Source organism: Rhinichthys klamathensis, unplaced genomic scaffold, assembly GCF_029890125.1.
Source record: "Rhinichthys klamathensis goyatoka isolate OS25496 unplaced genomic scaffold, OSU_Roscu_1.1 h1tg000279l_1, whole genome shotgun sequence".
NCBI lineage: Eukaryota > Metazoa > Chordata > Actinopteri > Cypriniformes > Leuciscidae > Rhinichthys > Rhinichthys klamathensis.
In genome coordinates, this window is record NW_026606798.1 from 522,501 (window position 1) to 547,936 (window position 25,436).

General features: G+C 38.5%; 1 protein-coding gene across 8 annotated transcripts in view; it reads right to left on the minus strand.

Annotated features, from left to right (window-relative positions):
• The window catches only part of tlk1a (tousled-like kinase 1a), a 61,224-nt gene that overhangs the window by 24,233 nt on the left and 11,555 nt on the right, over positions 1–25,436 (minus strand). For 7 of the 8 annotated variants that reach the window (XM_056268967.1, XM_056268968.1, XM_056268966.1 and 4 more), the window contains 2 exons: positions 6,856–6,977; positions 2,833–2,904 (listed from right to left, as the gene is read on the minus strand). In XM_056268967.1, coding sequence (XP_056124942.1) covers positions 2,833–2,904; positions 6,856–6,977 — 194 coding nt within the window. Of the gene's footprint in view, positions 1–2,832; positions 2,905–6,855; positions 6,978–25,436 lie in introns of those variants that run through there. The other variant, XM_056268973.1, reaches the window with a different exon arrangement.

The window sequence follows — 25,436 nt, forward strand, 5'->3', positions numbered from 1 at the left end:
CTGCAATACAATCACTAAAGCTCAAATTAGAAGAGCCTACGGACAAACAGGCACATTTCATTCAATGCATCAAAAAAAAAAAAAAAAAAAACTATTCTCTTCAACCAGAGACCCATCCATGCACTTTCTCCAACTGTCTGTCTTCGTTTGACAGAGGCTATAGAAGACACTTCTGCGCATGAAATGTTCTGAATTATTACATAATCTTCATTCCTGTCACTGAAAATATAATCCTTGATATATATATATATATATTCAAATCCATCATGAATATGCAAATCACCCTGCATTAAATGAGTCATGTGCTTCAGGCTGCAGGTGTCGGAGGCTGTGATTAGCGTTCAGGGGATTATGGGTAATCTAGTGTATATAGTCTTGAGGTGGGGCCTTAATGGAGGTTTTGGTGCTGTGTTGGGTGCATGTTGCAATGTGAGTGAAAGTCTGACAATGGTGTGTGTGTGTGTGTGTGTGTGTGTGTGTGTCAGCTCTAATGCAGTGGGAGCGTGTGTGTGTGACAGGGGTGTGTGTGTCTACTACAGTATCTAGGTGTCTGACATCTGGCATAATAAGCAGCTCACAGCCACAAGAGTGAAGTTTATTCTCAACATCCCAGTTCACTTTCTCTCTCCCTTCATAACTCGCTTCATTGGCTTCCTCCTCCTCTTGCTCTGATTTATGTCACAGCAGGTGTGTTGTGCGGGGGGAGGGGAGGACAATTCATCTTACTATGATGCTGTGTGTGTGTGTGTGTGTGTGTACATGTGTAGTGCGTGTACATGTGTAGTGCTTTGCCTGCTGATGGTTTAACTATTTGGGGTTATGACAGATGCCAACCCAGCTTGAGTCTGCTACAACACACACACACACACACACACACACACACACACACACACACACACACACAGTGACACAGCATCCTCTATGAGGCAGAAGCTCTGCCCTCAGCACACACAAAACTAGAGCTTCATTACAGGGAACATTTCCCATCGGCCTGAGTCACACACACACACACACACACACACACACCACACACACACACACACACACACAGTGACACAGCATCCTCTATGAGGCAGAAGCTCTGCCCTCAGCACACACAAAACTAGAGCTTCATTACAGGGAACATTTCCCATCGGCCTGAGTCACACACACACACACACACACACACACACACACACACACACAAGCATCAATTTCTCTGTAACGCTCTGGTTCAAAGAAAACACAACAGAACGTCTCTGCACCATCTGCTGAACTGAGTTATTAACAACAGCTTTCATCAGGACTCAACCGTGAGCAGTTTAGAAAAGCATATCCATTATAGATCTCAGTTTGGAGCAAATGCCTCAGTGCATCAATTAACGTTTTACTGATCATCTATTTATTTCTTTGTATCTGTACAGCTTTTATCCAAAAAGACTGTGAATGACAATCACATGCAAACGTCTCGAGTGGCCAGCTTCCCTGATTACAGTAGGAGCGCCACACTTCTTGAACGGCGAGAAGACTCCTAATGCCTACATGGAAATTAGCATCCTGAAGGATGATTCCCATGATCTAGTTGCTATGATGAATGAAGACAGACGATATTTTGTGTGCGAGTACTTTTGAATAAGCATTTTCTGAGGAGTTTGCCAAAGATCAGCAAATTCAAAACAGGATGGAGTCCTTCTTTCTTGGGAATATACCTTTTTGACCGTAATAAAAACAAGGCTGTGTTGGATAGAAGTACAGAAGGACCATATGCAGTGCTTGCCATTATAAAGACTGTAAGTCTATCCTTCACAGTCTTGTTTTCATTCTATACAATGTCTACTCCCTGAAGGTCGATTACCAAGAATAAAAGCCGTGTTCTTGACACTTATTCAACAAATATTTACTCAAAATTCACTAATAAAAGATTTGAAAGCAGAAAATGGCCATCGATTGACCTTTCCGACTAGGCCAAATGACTACTTCTCATAAAAGACTATTTACTCTCCCTCATGTCGTTCCAAACCCTTTTATATATACATGATATACGGCACGCAACACAAATATAATATTTTTAATGAAACTGGAGAGATTTCAGTTCCTCCATTGAAGTATACAAATGAAAGTGCAGTGGATTTTCTAAGACATTGTAAAAGTAATGTTACTCCAAGTCTTCTGAAGAGACCCAATCACTTTGTGACGAACAGATTTAATTTCATCATTATCATCACATATGGTAAACAGAAACTCAACCGTACTAGCTTGACATGAGAACAAACGCCATTGGTTCTTGTACATTAAGCAAGCACATTTGAGCACTATATGTGATGTTACTGATGATATTAAATCTTTGCTCAGTGCATGCGAGTTGATGAATGTTTATATGTAAATAAAAGCCTAAATTTAATCTGTTCATCATATAAAACATTAGTCTCTCTTCAGAAGACCGCTCGATTCATATTGATCCCTTTTCACAATGTCTTTATGAGCTTTTTGAAATGTCAGGTTTGGTTGCAGACTTTTACTGGAGGGACAGAAATCTCTCAGGTTTCTTTCAAATTATCTTCATTTTAAGTTTTGAAGATGAACGAAAGTCTTTTGGTTCAACTATCCTTTTAATTGGCCAATAAATGATTGGCAAATGCCGTTAATCTTAAAGTTATAAAATATCAACTGATTAATCAGTAAGGGCAACAACATCAGTCTATATCGCTAACTGTAATGAATCATGATGTGTATTGTCTTGCAATATTTGGATATTCTGTTTGAAATATGCCAAAATATATAACAGGAATGTGGTTTAAAGATTACAATCATACAGAAAAAAAAAAAAAAAAAAAAAAAAAAAGCACTACTTACCTCTGACTCTTTATCACTGGAGGAGCCCAGACTACCGAAACTGTGATTGGAACATTCGTTGTTTGTCAAGGTCTGTACAGGAGAAACACATTTACATGAATCAAAGCAGATGAGCCAGCTGAGAGTAAAGGCGGATGAATATGAGGTATTCATGCAACAGATGTTGTGAATTAATGATTTGACAACTCAAAGGAGAGGACAGTTGTACAAGCAAGAATACATCAAACAGCGAAAGAGAATTGTGTGTTTCAGCGTGAGGTCCACTGTAACCTGACATGAACCTCACGGTCACAATGTCCTCCTTTTCAGAAAAATCTTTTCTTCAAAAAGCTCATTACGAAAGTAGGAAGACATGAGTCTCTTCCATGAACATTTAAAATGCTGCCTTATCAAGCAGAATCCAAAGGAAAGAAGCCACGTCTGCATCCAGTTAAGGATGTACTGGACCGATACAATAATTCTTTATATTTGAAAGCAGAAACCCGATATATTGGCTGATAAATCGAAATCCAAATTTTTATATAATTTTTGAGAGCCTGATTACAAAAACAAGTCTCAACATTAAAATGCATGTGCACTTCAACATAAAATAAACATATACAGTACAGCCTAGTTTAAAAAAATATTTTACACTCCTATGGCCAACCTAAAAAAAAAAGATTGCCTTACAAATAAAATAATGCAATTCACAACGTTTTAATACAATACTGTTTCATTTCATTTCATTTATTGGTTTATTTTACAGGGACAGTGCTCATTAATTAACAGTAAAATAACTGTAAATGAGTCAGAGTTAGCTCAACAGGCTAATTTTCATCTGTTGTCCCAGGCCAGTTATTATTAAGGCAACCTAAAATCAAGATATAAAAACAAAAAATGACTTTTTACAGTCCACAAATAATAACAACATAGAAAAGTAATGATAAGACAGATACAACACACAACAATATTCACTGATTTCACTGTTCTCATTATAGTGTTATGTAATATGTCAGTCCTGCATTGCTGTTTTGAGCTGCATGAGCTGAAGCTAAAGATGATCACCGGCACGCTTTACTACCGTGTTAATTCTTAACCAAACAAAAGAAAGATATTTTTGAGTTAGGTCGGAAGTGTGCAGACACACCCACATTTTCGATTTTAATATATTGATTTATCCGTTCCGAAAAGACCATAAACATTGTGTAACATCTGAGGTAACAATTAATTTACATGTATATATCATAAATCTAATCCTTTGCAACTGATACGTTGCAAATCGGGTGGTTTTAGGTCAATGTTTTGGCTGTAAATCAATGGGGTAGGGATGCACGATATAGGATTTTGGCCGATATTCGATATGCCGATATTTTCAAACTAATTTTGCCCGATGCCGATACCGATAACGATATATATATATTTTTTTTAAGTGCAAAAAAAGCTTATTAAAGCTTCTATTAATGTTCTCAGTCAAGAGCAGTGAGTGATTTCCTCTGTGTTTTGTTGTTTTATTAACATTAACGGGATAGTTCTCCCAAAAATTTAAATTGTCATCATTTACTCTCTCAAGTTTCTTTCTTCTGTTGAAATTATAAAAGTTATTTGGAAGAATGTGGCTAACCAAACAGTTGCTGTACTCCAGTGACTTCCATAGTATATTTAAGCACAAGAAAGAAATGAATACAGGTTTGAAACAACATTAGATAGACAGAATTTTTATTTCTGGGTGCAGTATCTCTTTAAAGACAAGCGGCAGAATATTATTACTGTCTCTTTAAGAACTGCACGCGAGTAACGCGACGCGTCTAATATACACGCATTTGACAAGCAGATTTTCTCTGTTTGCTTTTACTTTAGACATAACCAACTTTGTTTATGTAAACCTTGTGTGTATTTGACAGTATCAGCGCAATAAGACTCGAAAGATTAGTCCAGTATGCAGGCGCTGTGACGGCTTTAGTTCCTGTGAGCGTCGCGTGGAACGCGCTCAGAAAAGCGGATGTTAGAACAGCGCATCAGCACGTGAATGACATGTTTAACCAGCAAGACTTTGACGCACATGCAAACAATGAACTTTTGTGAATTGCAGTTTCCCGTGAGTGTAACTCTACCTCTGCGTTTACATGTGATGTGAATGTTCGTCGCGTTGTACAGTATGTTGAGATGAAGGCGCCAGAATTGAACTGATAGAATGCACGATACTATGATTTTTCTTCAAAAGCAGATCGTGGAGACATTTTAATCGTCCACGATCAAAAACCGTGATACGCACACCCCTAGTTGGAAGTTTAAGTTGCTGGCGCTCATGCTTCGTTCACGGTCGTCACGTGCGCATAGGAAACACGCCACCCTATCGGCAAGACTCATCGGCACAAATATTCATATCGGCCGATGCCGATGATGGTCATTTTAAGCTTTTATCGGCCGATACCGATGTTGTCCCGATATCATCGTGCATCCCTACAATGGGGAAGAGTAAAATAGCCGCTCGAACACTTCCGGTGGCTTCACCGCCTGATGAGCAATCCAGTCATTTATATAGATCAGTGATTGATACAAATATGTTTCTATTAATCTGCATTTACATCACGCGTATCTATTTTGACATGAAAATTATATATATAAAAAAAAAAGGATTACATATAGCCTCGAAAGAGCACAAATACCGCTCCCTTTACATTCACCGAAAAAGCAGACACTCATTTCAGTTTGCGGTCTCACAAAGCTCCAGTAAAATCAATAAAGTACCGTAGTCTAGACTGCATAATGAATTGCTTATTTACGTCTTTGTTTGTGAATGAGAGGATTTGTTAATGCGTTTTGAGCGGTGACTGGATTCTGACTAAATTAAAAATCTCTGATTGGCCATTGCATTCAAGAGATCAACAGATATGACTGTTATTGGTTACATTTCTCACCGCTGCAAAAACAAAAGTTTTGTTTTAATAAATAGAAACATCTGACGTTCTCCAGAGCGCAAACACAAACGCAGTGGCGTTACGCCAGTATGATTTTATTACACACACTTGAGTGTGTTCTTGTTTTTTTTTTTAAGGGTGCTTATTTAAATTCGACTTTGTGATGTTATTTTTTACCCATGTATATTAATTTATAGGGCTGTCAAATGATTAATCACGATTAATCACATCCAAAATAAAAGTTTTTTTTACATAATATATGTGGGTGCACGGTGTATAATTATTTTGTATATATATATATATATATATATATATATATATATATATATATATATATATATATATATATATATATATATATATATATATATATACACACACACGTATATTTAAGAAAAAAATATTATTTATATATAAAATATTTATATTTATATTTAATATAAATTATATATAAATCTATATACAGTATATACATGAAAATATTTGTGTGTATTTATATATAAAAAATAATTATACACAGTGCACCCACATATATTATGTAAAAAAAACTTTTATTATTAATTAAATTATTATTATTATTATTATTATTATAATAATATAACATTATTAATAATAATAATATACAATAATATTATTATTAATATTATTATTATTAAATTATTATTAAATAAAAAATATATTATTATTTAATCACAATTAATCATTTGACAGCCCTATTAATTTAACAAAAAAATATTTGTGATGTTTTTTACCCATGTATAAATTCACCAAAAACTTGTGTAATCGGACATTAATCGACGGACTCCAGCAGTTCCACTGCGGACACCCGGATGAAAACCCTCGGCCTATTGTATCCCACAAGCCTGTGTGCAAGGATTGGTGAATAAAAATGGTGTCTGAAGAACCAGCTAAAACAAATACATTTACAAATGTATTATAGTCAATAGGCATTATGGTCAATATTTGCTTGGTGAGCTCTAAACTGTCCTTGAATTTGTTCTAGATCAAACACGAGGCATAATGGTGCCTTCCATACAAAAACACTACATTCTCCTTCAGACATAACCATTGTCTGCAAAACTTGTGTGTTTGAAATAACAGTCCGGTGGTAAACTCGGCTACTAACTTTGGTTCCTCCGCTAGCACTGCCAGTGCTGCCCACTGTGTTTCCACTGACTCCACCCAGAAACCTGGCCTCCAGCAACTCCTGCCGGCGCGGGTCCAAACTGTGCAGCTCCTCCATAGGACCTGAGTGACACACACACACACACAAACACACAGGTCACTCTAGAGGTTTGTAAACCGCTTGCACTTGTGCTCACTTCATATAGATAGACAGAAAAAAAGCACATGAAGTCATATCTAACAGTCTCCCGGGTCATGTCATGTGTTCACAAACACACAGGTACCACATTCCCCAGAGCTTACATAGTATCAAAACTAGATCACACAAACAGGTTAAACCTCATGACCTGTCTCTTACAATCAGAGACACACAAATATCCAGTCTGTGTTGAGTGGAGATAGTGCATGTTAACATACGTGACTTCTCCGAGGAAGACTATAGTGAAATGCTGCAGCACAAGCACATTAAAACTGACATTTGAAAAAAAAATACCATTGTTCGCAATGATTACTGTCTATGCACACACCCCCCATCCCTCTTTACCACTTCTCCCTCTGTTTTTCCTTCAAATCACCCACTTCCTCCTGCTTTTCACTCCTTCCCTCAGCCTCAGCTCTCTCTATCGGCCCCTGAGGCGTGAAGGAGCGAGAGTCGCTGTGAGGTTTCTCTGGGCGTTCTTCTCCGGGTGGGCTCCTCAGGGCTCACCCTGCTGTCATTATCGCCATCTAATGAGACGCCATTATGCCTCGACTTCAAGCACAGCAGCTCAGTGCAGGAATCACACAGGAGCTCTACCACAGGGAAATAGTCGTATACTGCTGAGAGTAGAACAAGAAAATCCATAACAGTTCATTATAAGGTGAACCTTGTATATGGTTAAGACTGCAATATGCAAGTCTTACATCCTCCGCTTCGCGTCAGGGTCTTCATCACCCTGTCGGGGGTTTATTCTGAGATAACAACCGGCTGGATATACATTATCCCGCTCATTACACGGCTACTTGCCATGTAAATAATTAGACACGAAATATTGATCCGAGTTGAAATATTTTAATATTTCGCGGAGAGAGCAGTTGCAGCGGCAAGTTCAAACTAGACGCACATTTAAGGGATACGGTATACAGTCATACCACTTAGCCTATTACACAGCATTTCGCCTGATTAAACTGTTTTATTTTTGATCGTAGATCGTACCTGTTTGTAGCTTATAATCCAACAGTGTACAAAACAATAGTCAAAATGACAGCAGCTGCGTTTGTATGATGAAACGAGAGAGCGGGTCCACGATACTGGATGGCATAATTAAATAACTGTACACAAAATATAGATTTGACTGAGTTTTAATATTTATTAGCTCACCAAACGCAAAACTTCCACGAAGAAAAAACGTTCCTAGCAAGCGTATAGCGCTGCTGACTTCAGTAACCCGGATGAGCCTGCGTTATCGGTTTTCAGCGGTTGTTTTCTGGGAATAACCTACCGCCGGATGGCGAGATTGACCAATCAGAATCAAGTATTCCACAGAGCCGTGTAATGATACTAAATATTCCCAGACAATTGCACTGTTCCAAAATCTAGTGAGATGCGATAGACAGAATTGTAAGGCATCAAAGGCACGCTAAAATGATGGCTGGCCCAAAAGGCGTCTTCATTACACTGCCAAATTCTAAAGGCCTGTTCACACCGGGACGAATTTCACGCGCGATATTCGCCGACGTTTAACGCCTCGTGACTAAACAAAGGGGGCCAATGAGAGTGTGCACACCGGCGCGAAAAACGCAACGCGTAAAAGCGTAATTTTTTTTAAAACGCCTCGGGTTCGTTTTTTTGGTTTGACGCGCCGCGTCAAAAACTATCCGACCAATGAGATTGGCGCTTTTGCTCACGTGTCTGGAGCTTCTGAAGTTACAGTAAAACACAACTTGAGGGCGCTCAAACACTAAAAACGGTCTTGCTGAGCAGCACACATACGTAACGGCGAAGAAGATGCGCCAGCGTCTACACCATAGATATCCATAATAAAGGCTAGATGTCTCGTCCGCGCTGCTGGCCAATGGCCTTTATTATGGATATCTATGGTCTACACTGCCGGGAAGAAATAAGACGAGGAAGATGCGAGGCAAGATGAATGTAGAGCTGCTGGTCTCGTTGTCTGAACATAAAGAACTATATGACAAACGCGACAGCGACTACAAAATAGGACTATTTCTGTTTTACATCAAGCGCCATCTAATGTCAGGGAATGAATTTGCATGTTCACTCGGCTCATCGTCAGCGAGAATCGCTTGGGTGTGAACACAAAAAAACGCGTTGAAAAGCGCTGACGAATAACGCGCGCCGATATTCGTCCCGGTGTGTACGGGGCTTAAGGCTGCGTTGCATATATCCTTCATGGAGAAGGCCAAAATGCACTATGTAGTGTTCAAAAATAGTTTTGAGGTTCCATGATGGTTAATTTAACCGCATTTAAAAAGCTATCCTTGTATACAATTCAAATAACACTGGGAAAATTTAAGCATTATGCTAAACTAGTGTTAAAAATATAGGTTTTTTGATACTCATCTGAAACTGTTCCAATACTAATTTTTTCGCGGTATCGATACACCAATAGCATCTGCACTTTCTCACTCTCTGTCTCTTCTCTCCGACAGTGAGTGGACACACCCGCCTCCTCTCACTCACGCTTTCATTTCGCTCCGTTTGAATAGTGTTTTTGTTACAAGTTCTCAATTTCGTTGTGGGATTGTGCATAATTTTACTCAATCACTCACTGCTCTCGAATAACTTTTTTAACTTTAATTGTAAGGATTAACCTTTTTTTTTTTTTTTTTACAATGAAGATTTATTAGCCTAAGTTTATTTTAACCTATTCATCAAATAAAGTAAAGTAGTCGTCTCTCTACAGTAGACTTGGATTAAAGTCTGCTTTATTCATACGGATTACTGTTACAATGTGTGTCACATACTTTTTAAGGATTTAATATTGATTGCCTAGAAATTCAATGGATAGACAAAAAAGATGAGATAGCCTAATTAATAAAATATTTGTATGGCAGATATGACTTTTCCTGTGATATCGAAAATGGCATCATGATGATCAAATACCGATATTTTATAAATTCCAGTATCGTGACAACACTAAACATTACAGTTGAACTCATTTATTTAGCTACTTAAGTGGTGTATTAAAGCAGTAAAGACATAGCACATGGTCTGCTTTGTATTTTTTAGACTTTAAAATTACATACACTTTATCATACAAGTAAAAAAAAAAAAGACTGATTGCCTGAAATGTTAATAGGGCCCTATAATTTTGGACAAAATCGCGGAAATTGGCCAATTAACGCGGAATCTAGTGTTAAAGCAGCACTAAGTAGGAATTCCATTTGTCAAACAGCGACCCCTAGAGTCGCTGTGGGGTACTTGTACTGTCGTGAATAGCACTCACGCAGAGATGGCTCGCACTCACGGCCGGATCCCCTCCCCCTGTACACCGGTACCTGTTCAGTAGGATGGACGCTGTAACGAGTGGAAATAAGGTGTGGCCCCTTTAAGAGCTGCGCGCGCGCCCTGTTTAACTGTCGGCAGTCTGTATTGTATGTGCGCCTCGAACACCACATGTATACGGCGCCGGGTTATTTCTGTTTGATGCTCATTTTATCAGAATTTTATCAGATCTGTTTTTTGCCGTAAAGCAATTCGTTACCTCGCGAGACCTGATATCACACGATACACGGCCCGCCGGCCCAAAGTTGCAAGGGTGGTTTTGCGGCTCACAGGCACCAGGGGGGTGCGAGACGACCACCATTCAACACGAAATCAGTAATATAAACATTACAATGACTCCAAAGCTGTTCGGTTAAGGTAAAAAAGTTACTTAGTTCACCTTTATTTCGCGGAATTTCGCGGAATTTTACATATTTGGAATGAAATTCTGTTTTTGTGTGCGAGAAGAACGTATGTCTGCGGAAAATGCAGACAGGGGGAAGCAAATCTGGGCGACACAACGTCTGTCTATGATGCGCCAGACTGGACAAAAGCGAAGTGACACTGCGCGAGAGAGACCGAGTGTGTCTGAGAACGCGCTCGACAGTGCGCGAGAGAGAGACAGAGTGCGACTTATTTAAACGTATATAAACAAATATAATTTATTTTACTGGACAGTTTAAAGCTCATAACCATATTTTGTTGTTACTTGAAGTACTTAGAGTGCAGTGTTATGTTGCGTCATGTAGGGGTGGGCGCTATACCGGTATGAACGTGAATACCGGTATTATGTTGTGCCATGATATGGATTTTGCGATACCGAGGATACCGTATTCATAAATTAAAATTTTGCAGTTATATTGTTTTGTTCAATTTGGTAGCCAACTCTTTACAACTGTTAACACTAATGACGATACAGAATCGAATACGCTGTTTAAGGAAATGGCTGATTTGGCGCTTCATGCGTGAAGTTGCTGAGGCGATTAACCGCTGTCCTGTGACGCGTTCAATGAAGGACCGTAACGTAGAACACATCGCTAGTGCTAAGCGGCTGTTCATAAAGGATGCATCTTTTGCGGTGGAATGGGAAATAACAAGGTAATGAGACGCAAGTTCGACTTTTAACTGGAGCGCAGCATTTTTAGAATGCCGTTTCATTTGCGAGACGCGGGTGCAACACCAAAACAAGTTCGTCAAGCACAAACAAACGTTAAAGTTTAAACGTTAAAGTACTGTATGTTTGAGATGTCATGTTTTCATGAAGGTTGAAAGCTGCTGTTATTATCTTTGTTTTTACAAAACATTTACTGCTAATAATATTATCCACGTGGAGACATTTCCCCGCAATGTAACGTTAGGCTATGAATAACAGGACACGACACATACATAAGCGCGCGCATACACACGACACACACATAAGCGCGCGCATACACACACACTGGTCCACTATCTTTGTGGGGACTCTCCATAGACGTAATGGGTTTTATACTGTACAAACTGTAGGCCTTTATTCTGTCTCCTTACACTAATGAATTAGTTTGTATGAAAATTTTCATTGTTTTTTTCTTACTTTTATAGTTTCTTATACTTTTAAGTTCTATTTATTTGGTGCTTTGTTCAATCTCAAACCATTATTTTATTTTTATTATTAAGATGTCTGCATAAGAGTTAACTGTAATCTGTGCAAACATTAAACTTAAATTAAACGTCTCGCTTTGGTCTACACTGGAAGTGTTCTGCTCGCTCTGCTAAAGCTAAACTATAATTACTAAAGCTGAAACTAAATAAAATAAAAACTATATAGAAATGTGTTTGCAAAATAAAACTAAATAAAAACTAACAAAACCATTAATGAAACTAGCTAAAACTAAACTGAAATTTAAAGCAAAATTGAAAACGATATTAAAATAAAAACTAATTTAAAAAAGAAAAACTATAACAACAGATATTCCCGGAGACAGAGCACACCCGAAGACGGCTCTCACTCAGAAATCAATAAAGTCTTCATTCGCTGCCGTTTCTCATAACAAGACGAGCAAAAAGTGGAAAGACATAACAAGTGCATTCAGGCCTACCTCATGTTGCACGTTTGCACTTTTTGAGAAAAAAAAGGCAAAAAGAAAAAAAAACATTTCAGGTCTATGTCCAATGAAATGCCTCACCTGTTTCTAGTTATCTACTGTTAAAATACATATTTTGCCTGTAATTTAACTAAGGTGTACTAAAATGTGATTCCAATTTTTTTTCTCATATCGCGATATATCGATATCGTCCGGACAGTGAAAAATATCGTGATATGAATTTTTGCTCATATCGCCCACCCCTAGCGTCATGCAGTATTTGTGCTGAAAAGTAAATGTCTGTTACCTCAATAAATTTAGGGTCATTCATATTTTATTTGTGTACATTTTAATCATTAACATTAAAAACACACTCTTTTTACAACTAAAATAACAGCAAAGGGTAAAAAAACTGAATTCTCAAAAACTAAAATGGAAAAAAACAAAATTTGCACAAAAAATAAAACGGAAAAAACGGATTTTGGGAAAAAATAAAACGGATTTTAAGGGCCCTATGTTAATGGGCTTTCAATAAAACGTGGCTGCCTATACAGTAGAAAGAGAAAATTTTGAAATCAGTGCTACCTGACTAGAGAAAACCGAAAAAAGGCTGTTGCCTTCCCTTTTGCCATCCAAGGCCACTCCCAACAGTCTGACATGGATACAATTACCAGAGTCAAATACGGTCGTTTTATTTGGAAATGCTTGCTTAATAAACTTTTAGTCATAATGATGTCGACTTGCATTGTTCCCGGGTGCAAGAAGATTTTAGCAGGTGTGAGTTACATCTGGTTTCCAGTGAAGGATCCAGTGGGTAAAGTCTGTAAAGAATCATAAATGTGATGAGAACGCCGAAACGGAAAATCTGAAAATGTTTGGAGTCGAAATTTCAAACTGGATGGCCACGAACACATTGTTTTAGGCCAAAACGTTCAGCTAAACCCCAGAAGCAAAACACTGTCCCGTACAGTTAAGAAAGCGGTTGCCATTAGGCGTACCAGTGTTCCTAAAATTGCTTCACTACATTCACCGGTCTGGCAGTTCTACCAGGTGTCAGAAAAGAACAATAAATTTGCAACGTCTTTGAGATTTTATTGCATTTCTTTCGTTCCTCCCTAAAAGCTCAAACTTAACGTCCAAATCAGCTAGATTGTCGTAAAATACAGTCTGCAGTTGCTACTTGCTAAACTACTTGATAATAAAAAGTGTTATCAATACAACATTAAAGGGTCACTCCACCCATTTCAACATTAATCTTTATTGAAAGTGGGTTATATATGTAGTCGAAATGTAAAAGAAATTTTAAATTTGGTGCCCTCTTGACCGAGAAAAGACAGAAAATAACTTTGGGGCGCATTTGTATGTAAGACAACAACTCCCACAATGCACCATGTTGCACAGCTCCGCAAGCCACTCCCACTAATCCAGAACAGCGCAAACATCAGAGAAATCGCTCTTCCGTCTACAAGAAGGCTAGCTGCCAAATGAGTTTAAAATTCATTTCACAAATGTCTAGTTAGTTGTGGCGAGCAGGACGAGGGCGAGGGACGTGAGAGGACGACGCGAGTGATAATGAATGGCACCTGTGCAGCGGTCTCATATCTCTCACGGAGGAGCGGAAGCACAAAAGGAACAGGCCTGATTTTATGTTTTGTTTCTGTTGTGTGTGGCCAGCTGGCTTATACTTTTGTTTTGTATTTGTTTATTTTACTATTAAAACGTTTAAATGTTCGCCGGTTCCAGCCTCCTTCTTCCCACAACAACGAACCCCGTTACATTGGCAAACTCATTAGTGAATTACTCGTTTGTATTTCTTTCTATATGGTGAATTATTGCATGATACCTGCATGTTCAGTCAGGCGAAACTAGGATGGTTCACATCACAACACAAACGTCCGTGTGGTCGTCTGATTCAGAGATTTCGTCCAGGAGAAACTGCCTTGTTGAAATTCTCTGCAGCAGACGGACTCTATCTGTGTCCGTAGCGCACAGCGAGAGCACACGCACCAGCAGTCCGCCCAGCTCAAGCCAGCCCGGGCTCCTCGTCCGCGACAGGCAGCCGCCTCCTGATCCTCCATCAGCCTCAGCTGCTCTTCACTATATTGCGGCTCGTAAAGATAGCCACGAACAGCGGATTCGAGCAGCAGAATTTCAAAATCCTCTTCTTCCATATCATGTTTAGTTTCTTCCGTCATTGTCGTAACTTCCTATATCCACAGCGCTTGTTAGCTTAGCTTATAAACAAGATGGCTGATATTGCTTTCAGTATCTGCAAGTGAAGTCCCACCCACTGATCTGTGATAGCTCTGTTAGCGCATTAGGTCCAACCCCCTATGGGCGGGTTTGAAAGGGTGGGAATTTGTGCTTGTAGTCTATACAGAAATCCCCCCTTTTTACACTTCCTCCTACAATGACGTCAAATGACGATTTTTGCGTCATTGTAGGAGGAAGTGAAAAAGGTAAATAGTAGATTTCTCTCGTCTCAGGGGAAAATGAAAGAATGTTGCACGACCATTCAATAGTATGACTGGTTGTCTAACAATGGACCTCTTAATGCAAATGGGTGGAGTGTCCCTTTAAGCTGCAAAAGTGATACTGTTCTCCAAGCGGCTTTCTATCTTTTTTTATGATTATTTATTTCACATGAATGCTATATTTGTAAGCTCTAAGTTGTTCCTAATCACATCTAAGAGGGAATGGAAGGTATGCTGATAAGGAGTTGATAAGTTGATGTTGATAATGACTCACAATAAATGATGAGTTGTCAATACTTTATCTTTAAATTGTTGTTAAGAATAGTTGGCCAATTTATTCTGGTGATCGGTATCCGTATCGGCCAATACTGCTTCCAGTGATCGATAATAATCAGCCCCAAAAATCCTTAATGGAGCACCCTTATTTTCAGTGACTAAAATGACAATGACTAAATGTGAGTAAAATATGACTAAAATGTCAGTTTATGTTGACTAAAACTAGACAAAATGGTTTTCTTTGACTAAAATGGGGGAAAAACAGATAAGGTTTACAAATATAATAAAAACTAACGAATAAGGACATTTGATACAAGACTAAATTACAAAATTGCTGGAAAAATTAAGAAATATTCAACAAATTTGAATATTGTGTTAAAGGTCACACATTATTTGTGTGCCATGTTTGTGGCAGTGGGTAACGCCAGCCTTTCCCACTGGCTCCCACCGCAAGCATGTTGTAACCACAGGAGAGAATCACATAAACCATCAACATGATCCACTGACACTGCTGGTGACACTAATGGAGAGACGTGATGTTTACAAACACACAAAGTGTCACAATACTGTTTGACTTCATTTTAAACCGCATGACTTATTTAAAACCTATCAAACATCTTTTTGTGAAATGTCTTATAACACTGACCAGTAGCATTTACTTACCCAGTAACCACTGTATTCATATTAGTGGTGAAACAATATGAGATGTTCTTAACCTTGGTGGCATCACATCACTCTAGACTACATTACCCGTGTCAGATAACATCTTTATGAGTCCCCACATCAACCACAAGCACACCCATGAGTCCTTCTTGCATAACAGAGATGCCCAAAACAACACTGTATACCTTACAATTAAGTACATTACCATACAATTAACTTCTAATAATTCACTTATTATGATATAATAGGCTCTATGCATGAACGCTGCTGACGTATTACCGGTAGAATCTAAACCAGTGTCTTTATCTCCGCATAGCGCGTTCTATAGCGAAGTGTACTAGTAGCGGCCAAACTTTAATAAAATTCATTTTCTCAGAAACGAGACAACAATTTTAGAAACTGATTTGCTAGTCGGATTTCGCATGATATGAGAGATTACTCGCCCTCAAATTTGTCGATGTAGCTCGAAATACATAATTTAATGCCCTTCTCTTTCTTACTCTTATGTGTGACAGCTAACTGCCTCACAATATTGTTAACATCATTCACGTTAACCGCTGGAAGTTATTGTAAACAGCGAGTGTAATTTGCCATTATCTCCACCTAATGCAAAAACGGCTTGCGACGCAGCACCGGATGTAACTGGGCGGGCTGAGACAAAACACGGAAGCGATCGTGCATAGATTGCTCAGAAAAAAGGTTGGAAGAGATAATCAGTGAGTGCAATGTCAAAGTAAGCATGAGGTGGAAGTGACTGATGGCACTGCTGAAACTGATACATATTTAAAAAAAGACTGACCAATGACTAGCCTAGTGGTCGACCGATGTTTTTTTTTTTATGGCCGATGCCGATATCTTAGAGAGCAGGGTGGCCGAGGGCCGATATATATATAGGCTATATATAATATATAATCAATATTTAATAAATTGTAAATAAATTACAAAACAAATCTTTAAAATAAACATGCTTATACTTTAGATGGCAACTTCTTGAATCTGCAATCCTATTACAGTATTTGTCACACATAAAGTAATTGTTTAAACTGTAGCAGGGCACTCAGTAATATGGTAATTTCGTGCACACTGGTAATCATATTTTTTCAAATAAAGACGAGGTAACTCATTTTACATACAGCAGCACACAGTGAAACCGATATAAATATGACACAGTGGGACACTGGATATAGCACAGCATATTTTAAAAAGAAGGATTTAAAGTTTTTCGATGGAAAACCATGACCATATTAGACCGGTTCTGTCAACACTGCATTGGCTGCCTATTAAACATCATATAAATTTTAAAATATTGCTGATTACTTACAAAGCACTAAATGGTTTAGCTCCGCAGTACTTGAGTGAGCTTTTAAAGCATTATAGACTTTCGCCTATTGCGTTCTTGAAATTCCGGCCAGTTGATAATACCGAGAATATCAAAATCGACTGCAGGCGGTAGATCCTTTTCCTATTTAGTAGGGGTGTAACGATATTTGAACCGAACCGAAAACCGCGATACACCACCCACGATACGTATCGCGATACTCTCATGGCGAACCGAACACGCCCCGCCCCCTGCTGCCCCGCCCAGCCCCGGCTCATTGCACCTCATGTGTTATGTGTACACAACGAATACAGGGCTGTTGCCTAACCACCATTAACCACATATAATCGCAATAAGCTCAGTGTTTTGTTACTTTTGATAATAAGCAAGGTGTAATCTTTCAAATTATGTCTATTTGATCACGAAATGCAAACAATAAATGCCGTTTTGGCGCTCTTAGATGTGGCGTGACAGATATCACTGTATGCATGCGGCAGCGCGGAGCGCGATCATCTCTTCCTCAGTTACAGAATAAACATGAACGGACACCCGAAGGTATGTTGAAAGATACAGTATACTTACTGAAAGGCATCATAACTCGTGTAAACACTCAATCAGTGTTTCAACAGCGGAAATACGTCAATAAAACGCTTAGTTTTTCACATAGCTTTATATTTACCTCAGGCAAGTCATTCAGTGTCCACAGCTTGCTGGTTTGCTAACTCTTTCACTAAATAAATGCTATATATTAGCCTATATATTATATTTTACTTAACCTGTTTATGATATCTTGATTATTTAATGTATGTTTAAAATAGTTGTCATGAAAATAACAGCAACTGTGTAAATTATTATATAACAATAACAAATTAGAGTAAAACCATGTTAATGCAAAAATTGCCTTATGTTCAGTTTACATGTTTTCATACAATTTGTTATTTGAGTGTTTATTATTATATCATTTAGGCTAAAAGTCTAGGCTCTGTTGTTAAGCTTTAATGTTATAGTAATGTGCAAGTAAGGGCTGTATAGTTTACAGCATTAGCAGATAATTTTGTTATCCTTGAGAAACGTTTACTTGTAATTGAATTAATTTAAAGACATGGACACAATTTGTTCATTAAAGCACTGCTTAATAAAAAATAAAAGCAATTTTAGCTTTCTAACGTAACGTAAACGGCATACATTGTGCACAGCCTGCAGCCCTGCGTTTCCCAAAAATGCACTTAACATAGATACGCGCAAGTGCTGAAGTCCTAAAATGTCACTGTATCACTGTAACCCATTACGTCCTATAAAATTAGGCATAATGTTATTTACCGGAACAATACGATGATTAGAACCACCATTCGTTTTCCCTGACATTTTTCGCTATTTCTGTTATCGCCTCCATGCTTTTCTGACAGTGTCGCGTATTTTTTAAATTGATTGACAGGCCTGGCTAAACGACAATTCAAATACTTGCATTTAGTCAAACATCCATCCACATGATGGTGCACTAGTTCTTCTTGGCAAAGGTAGGGGTTGGTTTATGTGGAACGAGCAACTGAGTAAATAAATGCGGAGGCAACCGTGCTTATGCTTATAGCCCATTTGCACATAGAAGGGCGGATTCGCTCTCTCACTTAGAAAAAGTGAGAGAACGGTGTCAGAGTTGTTTTAAATACTGCAATTTTCTTAAATGCCCAACATAGTTTAAAAGAATTCGGGTCCATTTGGAAAAGGCATATTTATTTTAAATTACCCGAGACCCGAGGCCACTAATACCGAACCCGACCCGTGTCCGAGACCTCGGGTTTTCGGATCCAAGTGGACCCGTGAAGACCTCTACTTGGTACATCATAAGAAGGATGGTGTCTACGCTAATATTAGTCTCTCTGTTTATCCCGAGGGACCCTCTATGGTGGACCTGCGCCTGGATCCATCCCAACTCATCCTGAAGTGCCAGCCTCATCAGCCCTGTGAAGGCCTCATCGACACTGATCCTCAACAACTCGTCTCCATACCGGCGTGATTACTTCGACTTCCAACCAGATGGAAATGGATAAATACTCTAAATGTTCCGATCCAATCTGACTTGTAATGCTGCCCGAATCATACACTGTTCCTTCGTTGGCCAGAGGAGAACTGGCCCCCGACTGAGTCTGGGTTCTCCCAAGGTTTTTTTCTCCATTCTGTCACTGATGGAGTTTTGGTTCCTTGCCACTGATGCCTTGGCTTTTGGCTTGCTTGGGGACATTTAATATTCAACAATATTATTGATCTGCCTTACTTAAGGTGGACGTTGATGCAATTTTCTTCTAGAAACAAACTTTGTTGTATTATTTTCATGTTATCACTGTGAAGCTGTTTTGATACAATCTGTATTGTAAAAAGCGCTATATAAATAAAGGTGACCTGACTTGACGGCGTCTCCTGTGAAGCTGATCTTCTGTTCGCATTCACTCACTTTGCACGGACTGACCGTCACTCGCAGTAACACGTTTATGCCGGCTAAAAATGCACACTTCACAAGATATCACAGCTGGATTCCATTAAATCTGCAAGGTTTGTGAAATTAAATATTTATTAGATATTCAAAGATTTGTTTAAATGATGTAGATGCGCATTTGCTGAATGCTGACGGTAAATGAGAAAGTATTTTAGCCTGATTGTTTGCTTTTTCTGTTACAAATAATATAAAAGCAAACGCTTTAGCCTTCTTTTTCGCATAACATTTACTTTGTTTACCAGTTCTGTCTAACAAAGTATTAGATATGACTGACAGAGACTGTAAACTAATGAAGATGGAGAATGTGAGTGAGCACTCAGCGCCACCCATCAAAATAAAAGTCCCGCTTCCAACACATCGGCCAATCAGAAAAACGTATCGACCGATGCCGATATTTTTAAAATGTCAAATATCAGCCTTGGCAATATATCAGTCGACTACTACCAATGACTGATGCCAATGACTAATGTCCTGATGCCACACTCCTTCACTGGTGGCTGACCAGACACACAAACATTCAGCTTTTCTCTCCTTCTATGAGATCAACAAAGCCAGATAACACAAATATAATAAGGAGAGAAAACAACACCCCTGAGACATGCAGGATTACATCAGGTGACGCGGGGAGACAAATGTAAGAGAACTGGATACAGAATTATGGCCAGTCTCAGCTTATTACAAACTAAAACACGTAAACATTATAGAACTGTGTATTAATGACAAGAATGGTGTAAAAACTTTTTAAGACTGCAACAGATTATGACATAATATCTCCTTTACTAGTTCTGCTCAGTAACTGGTCTGCAGTGACGCTTGGACTGATACGTAGAGAAACATGATGAAAGTCACGTCACACGATGGGACTGAGAACACAACACTCATACCTGCATGCAACTATGGACCGCCGAAAAAGGAGATGGGTTGGGGTTGGTGATCAACTCTAGAGATCAACTCTAATACTGCAAAATACCCATTAGGCCTACAATTTTAATTCTTCAAACCATATTGGAATCAGCAGTTGAAACAATCAGAAAATACTGATATAACAGACTGATCTCATGAAATGGCGTATGTATGACACGCCAATTCGTATTTTCATTTTTGGCGTGCTATCAACACGCATAATCGCTTTTCAGCGTCTTTATCAACGCCTTTGACTTAACGTTATATTACTGTATTATGTATATATAAATATATGACCTACCCCAACCCCGTCCCTAAACCTACCCGTCACTGGGGTTAATACCATTTATGAGTCTTCTCCTACCATCCTAGGAAAAGAAATATCGCTCCACAGATGTAGATATAGATTTTGCTTCGTTTCACTCGGACATTTAACGGCGTACACATACACGCGGAATCACTCGGACATTTAATGGCGTAGACATACACGCAAAAGATTTCGGCGTGGACATACACGCGGATACCTCAAAATGCGTATAGATAACACGCCACTTGAATTGAAAGTGGCGTGTATGTTTACGCAAAGTCATGATGTCATGTTGGATATAATGGAAATACATGTTGTTTAGGTAAGCGTCGTGTATGTAATTAGAATGACCCGCAAAAACATGACTTACAGTTCGATTTAAACGACTTGACTGTTCAAAGAACATAGTTTTTTTTGGACAAAACAAAAAGTTTTATAAAATAAGATATACTACATACACTCACCTAAAGGATTATTAGGAACACCTGTTCAATTTCTCATTAATGCAATTATCTAATCAACTAATCACATGGCACTTGCTTCAATGCATTTAGGGGTGTGGTCCTGGTCAAGACAATCTCCTGAACTCCAAACTGAATGTCAGAATGGGAAAGAAAGGTGATTTAAGCAATTTTGAGCGTGGCATGGTTGTTGGTGCCAGATGGGCCGGTCTGAGTTAGGGCTGTTGGAACGAATTCCGAAATTCGAATATAATTCGAATATTTAAAAAATCAATACTATTCGAAAGCTGAAGTTACTATTCGAATATTGTTTTTTTATGTATATTTTAATTTTTTTATATATATAAACAGGAAAGAGGCCGCACTATGCATAAATTGTTTTATTTGCACAAACGCGTTTCGGCGCGTGCCTTGTTGTGCAAATAAAACAATTTATGCATAGTGCGGCCTCTTTCCTGTTTAACGTTATATATTCTAATCATCAGGCCAGCATTCTTAAAGTTTAAGTTTAATCATTGAGTGAAGCCTGCTCCTATTCCCATTCATTAATTTTTTTATATGGAATCTTGCCTTTCTCGCCATCTTGGCTCACACATGTGAAAATGAAATGCTTTTGTTTCGTCTGATGAACAATAACGTTTTTGAATCGTAACACAATTGTGCACGTTATCCACGCTGTATCATCATAACAATACTGTCAAAAATGGTAAATGTTTAACAACGTAAAAAACGCCCGTGAAGCGCAAATATCTCGGTGAAAACTCAACGGATTCAGCGAGCACCAAACTCGTTGGAACCGTCTAGTCGAACTGAAAAGAACGATATAAGTTTCAGAATTTTTGGTGGTGTTTTAGCGGAGATATTAGCCGAAAACCATCGGTAGCGCTGCAACCATATTCAGCACGAATAAAATGTTTATTGTAATGTTAGATATCCCTCTAGTGGACAGAACGTGTAACAACAACCACATGCTATAGTGGCATTGGCGATCCATAAGCCTGAGTAAAGTCGTAAATATTAATAATAGGATGAATTTGAACATTTAATATTCGAATATTAAATAAAATAAGGAATGGAATTTGAATAGTATTATAGAGGAAGATTGACAGCCCTAGTCTGAGTATTTCACAATCTGCTCAGTTACTGGGATTTTCACGCACAACCATTTCTAGGGTTTACAAAGAATGGTGTGAAAAGGGAAAAACATCCAGTATGCGGCAGTCCTGTGGGCGAAAATGCCTTGTTGATGCTAGAGGTCAGAGGAGAATGGGCCGACTGATTCAAGCTGATAGAAGAGCAACTTTGACTGAAATAACCACTCGTTACAACCGAGGTATGCAGCAAAGCATTTATGAAGCCACAACACGCACAACCTTGAGGTGGATGGGCTACAACAGCAGAAGACCCCACCGGGTACCACTCATCTCCACTACAAATAGGAAAAAGAGGCTACAATTTGCAAGAGCTCACCAAAATTGGACAGTTGAAGACTGGAAAAATGTTGCCTGGTCTGATGAGTCTCGATTTCTGTTGAGACATTCAGATGGTAGAGTCAGAATTTGGTGTAAACAGAATGAGAACATGGATCCATCATGCCTTGTTACCACTGTGCAGGCTGGTGGTGGTGGTGTAATGGTGTGGGGGATGTTTTCTTGGCACACTTTAGGCCCCTTAGTGCCAATTGGGCATCGTTTAAATGCCACGGCCTACCTGAGCATTGTTTCTGACCATGTCCATCCCTTTATGGCCACCATGTACCCATCCTCTGATGGCTACTTCCAGCAGGATAATGCACCATGTCACAAAGCTCGAATCATTTCAAATTGGTTTCTTGAACATGACAATGAGTTCACTGTACTAAAATGGCCCCCACAGTCACCAGATCTCAACCCAATAGAGCATCTTTGGGATGTGGTGGAACGGGAGCTTCGTGCCCTGGATGTACATCCCACAAATCTCCATCAACTGCAAGATGCTATCCTATCAATATGGGCCAACATTTCTAAAGAATGCTTTCAGCACCTTGTTGAATCAATGCCACGTAGAATTAAGGCAGTTCTGAAGGCGAAAAGGGGTCAAACACAGTATTAGTATGGTGTTCCTAATAATCCTTTAGGTGAGTGTATATACTATATGGTCAAAAGTACAGGGACACGCATATTATTTATTGAATTGAGGTGATTCAATAAGACCAATAGCCACAGGTGTATAGTAAAATCCAGCACCTAGCCATGCAGTCAGTACAGAACGTTTAAATGCCATTTTGGTGATCAAAGAGGAGTTTTAGGGGTTAACATTATTGATTACAGGGGGACATTAAAAACATTTTCTTTGAGGAGTCCTCAAGCAAACTTGCAACACCACTTGCACGTATGAGGATTATGTAAATGACGTTATGAAATTAGGGAAGGCAAAATTTATTTTACGTCCTATATTAATTTAATATTGATAATAATAATAATTTAATACATTAAAAGGAAAACAAGTGAATTATCACCTTGATGTTGTCAAAGCAAAGGCATCAGCCGTCACGATATCTCTCTGACTATCGTCGATACATGATACTATATCTATAGACACAACCCTATCTCCCCCTTTTCTCATCTTTCATAATTCAAATTCTACTTAATTTCAACATTTTTACTTTCCTCATTAAAGTACCAAACAAAGCATGCTGCGAACAGATTCAGTAAAAAATTAATTTGAGTACTTGATTGGTTCACACATTCACCCTAAATAATTTAATCTAATAGATTGCACAATTTAGATAATTACATTAATCAAAAGAAATGAAAAGTTTAGAAGAGAAACACAATTGTGTTGCGTAGATCGCAAATAATAGAGGTAAATGGTATGGTATGTTGCTGTGCTGCCTGAGGCTCACATCATCAAGCAAAAGTTTACATACTCTAAAAGTAATGTCTCAAGGGACTAATGTCGCCCACAGTACAAATGTGTTATGATGCTTATTCATAGAGTTTATGTTTAGACAGCCACAATAAAACATTTATTGCAACTGTGTAAATGACAACTGTTCTGGAGAGACTCCCACCAACTCAGACACTAAATTAAATGAGAGCAGAAACAGACACTGTTAGTATTGCTTGCTTCATAAAAAATGAGAGATTATTTAATCAGTGTCACTTAGAGAGAGAGAAAAACTTTGTGACTTTGCAACACAGACTTTTAAACATACATAGCCTCAAAAAGCATTTGGACAGTTAAGTCACATTTAAAAATGTCTGAATGTCATTCATAACATTTATTTATTTTAAAGGAAGCTAGTACAAACATCCTTTAATCACAACAAGTAGTTTATCGTGTTTTTATAATGTAATGTAAAACAAACACTACTAAACACTACTAATAAAGACAGAAAAATGTAACATTGTGTTTGTAAACGCTAGTGGATCATATCGATAGTTAATGCGATTCTCTACAACTGTGATTCCTCTGCTAGGACAGATGTGTGAACTTGAAGATAAGTGAACATTCTTGGGAAGTTCTAATTTAAGTAGTTCCTCTAATTTAACTAGTTGCTCTAATTTAACTAAGTTCAGAAGTCATTACTATAATGGCTATGTGTACATGCAACCTTATAATCAGTTCCCCCTCAATTTAATACACCTCAATTCATCTGAGCTTGATATACGAATGGAATTTTGATCTGAATGAAAAGGTTTGGCATAGACTCTCAATACGTTTTTTTTTTAAACATATGTCATCAAGGTAAAAATAGCCATCATACAGGGCTGCCCCCTAATAGTCGACTAAACGCTAGTCGACCCAAAAAGTTTTAGTCTGTTAAATCGCAGGGGGGGGAAAAAATCGTGGCGAAGTCACGCAGTCCGTGAGGGACAGATCGTTAACGGCAGTTCCATGTGGTAATTGCAGTAACTCGGGCAGGACATCCAAGCGTTCACCCATCATCCTAAAATATGGCTTATCATTTGAAACAAGCAGGTAGCAACTTTACATGGCTGCTCAGTGCTCACTCTAAAGTTAACCTAGATAAATGTGCACTATTATTAGGTGCACATCCAAGTGTTTGTGCGGAGTGTGAAAGCTAAAGTATTAGCGCACTTACTGCATGACATGGACACATGACATTTTTTTATGATGGAATCAAATTAAAATACGCT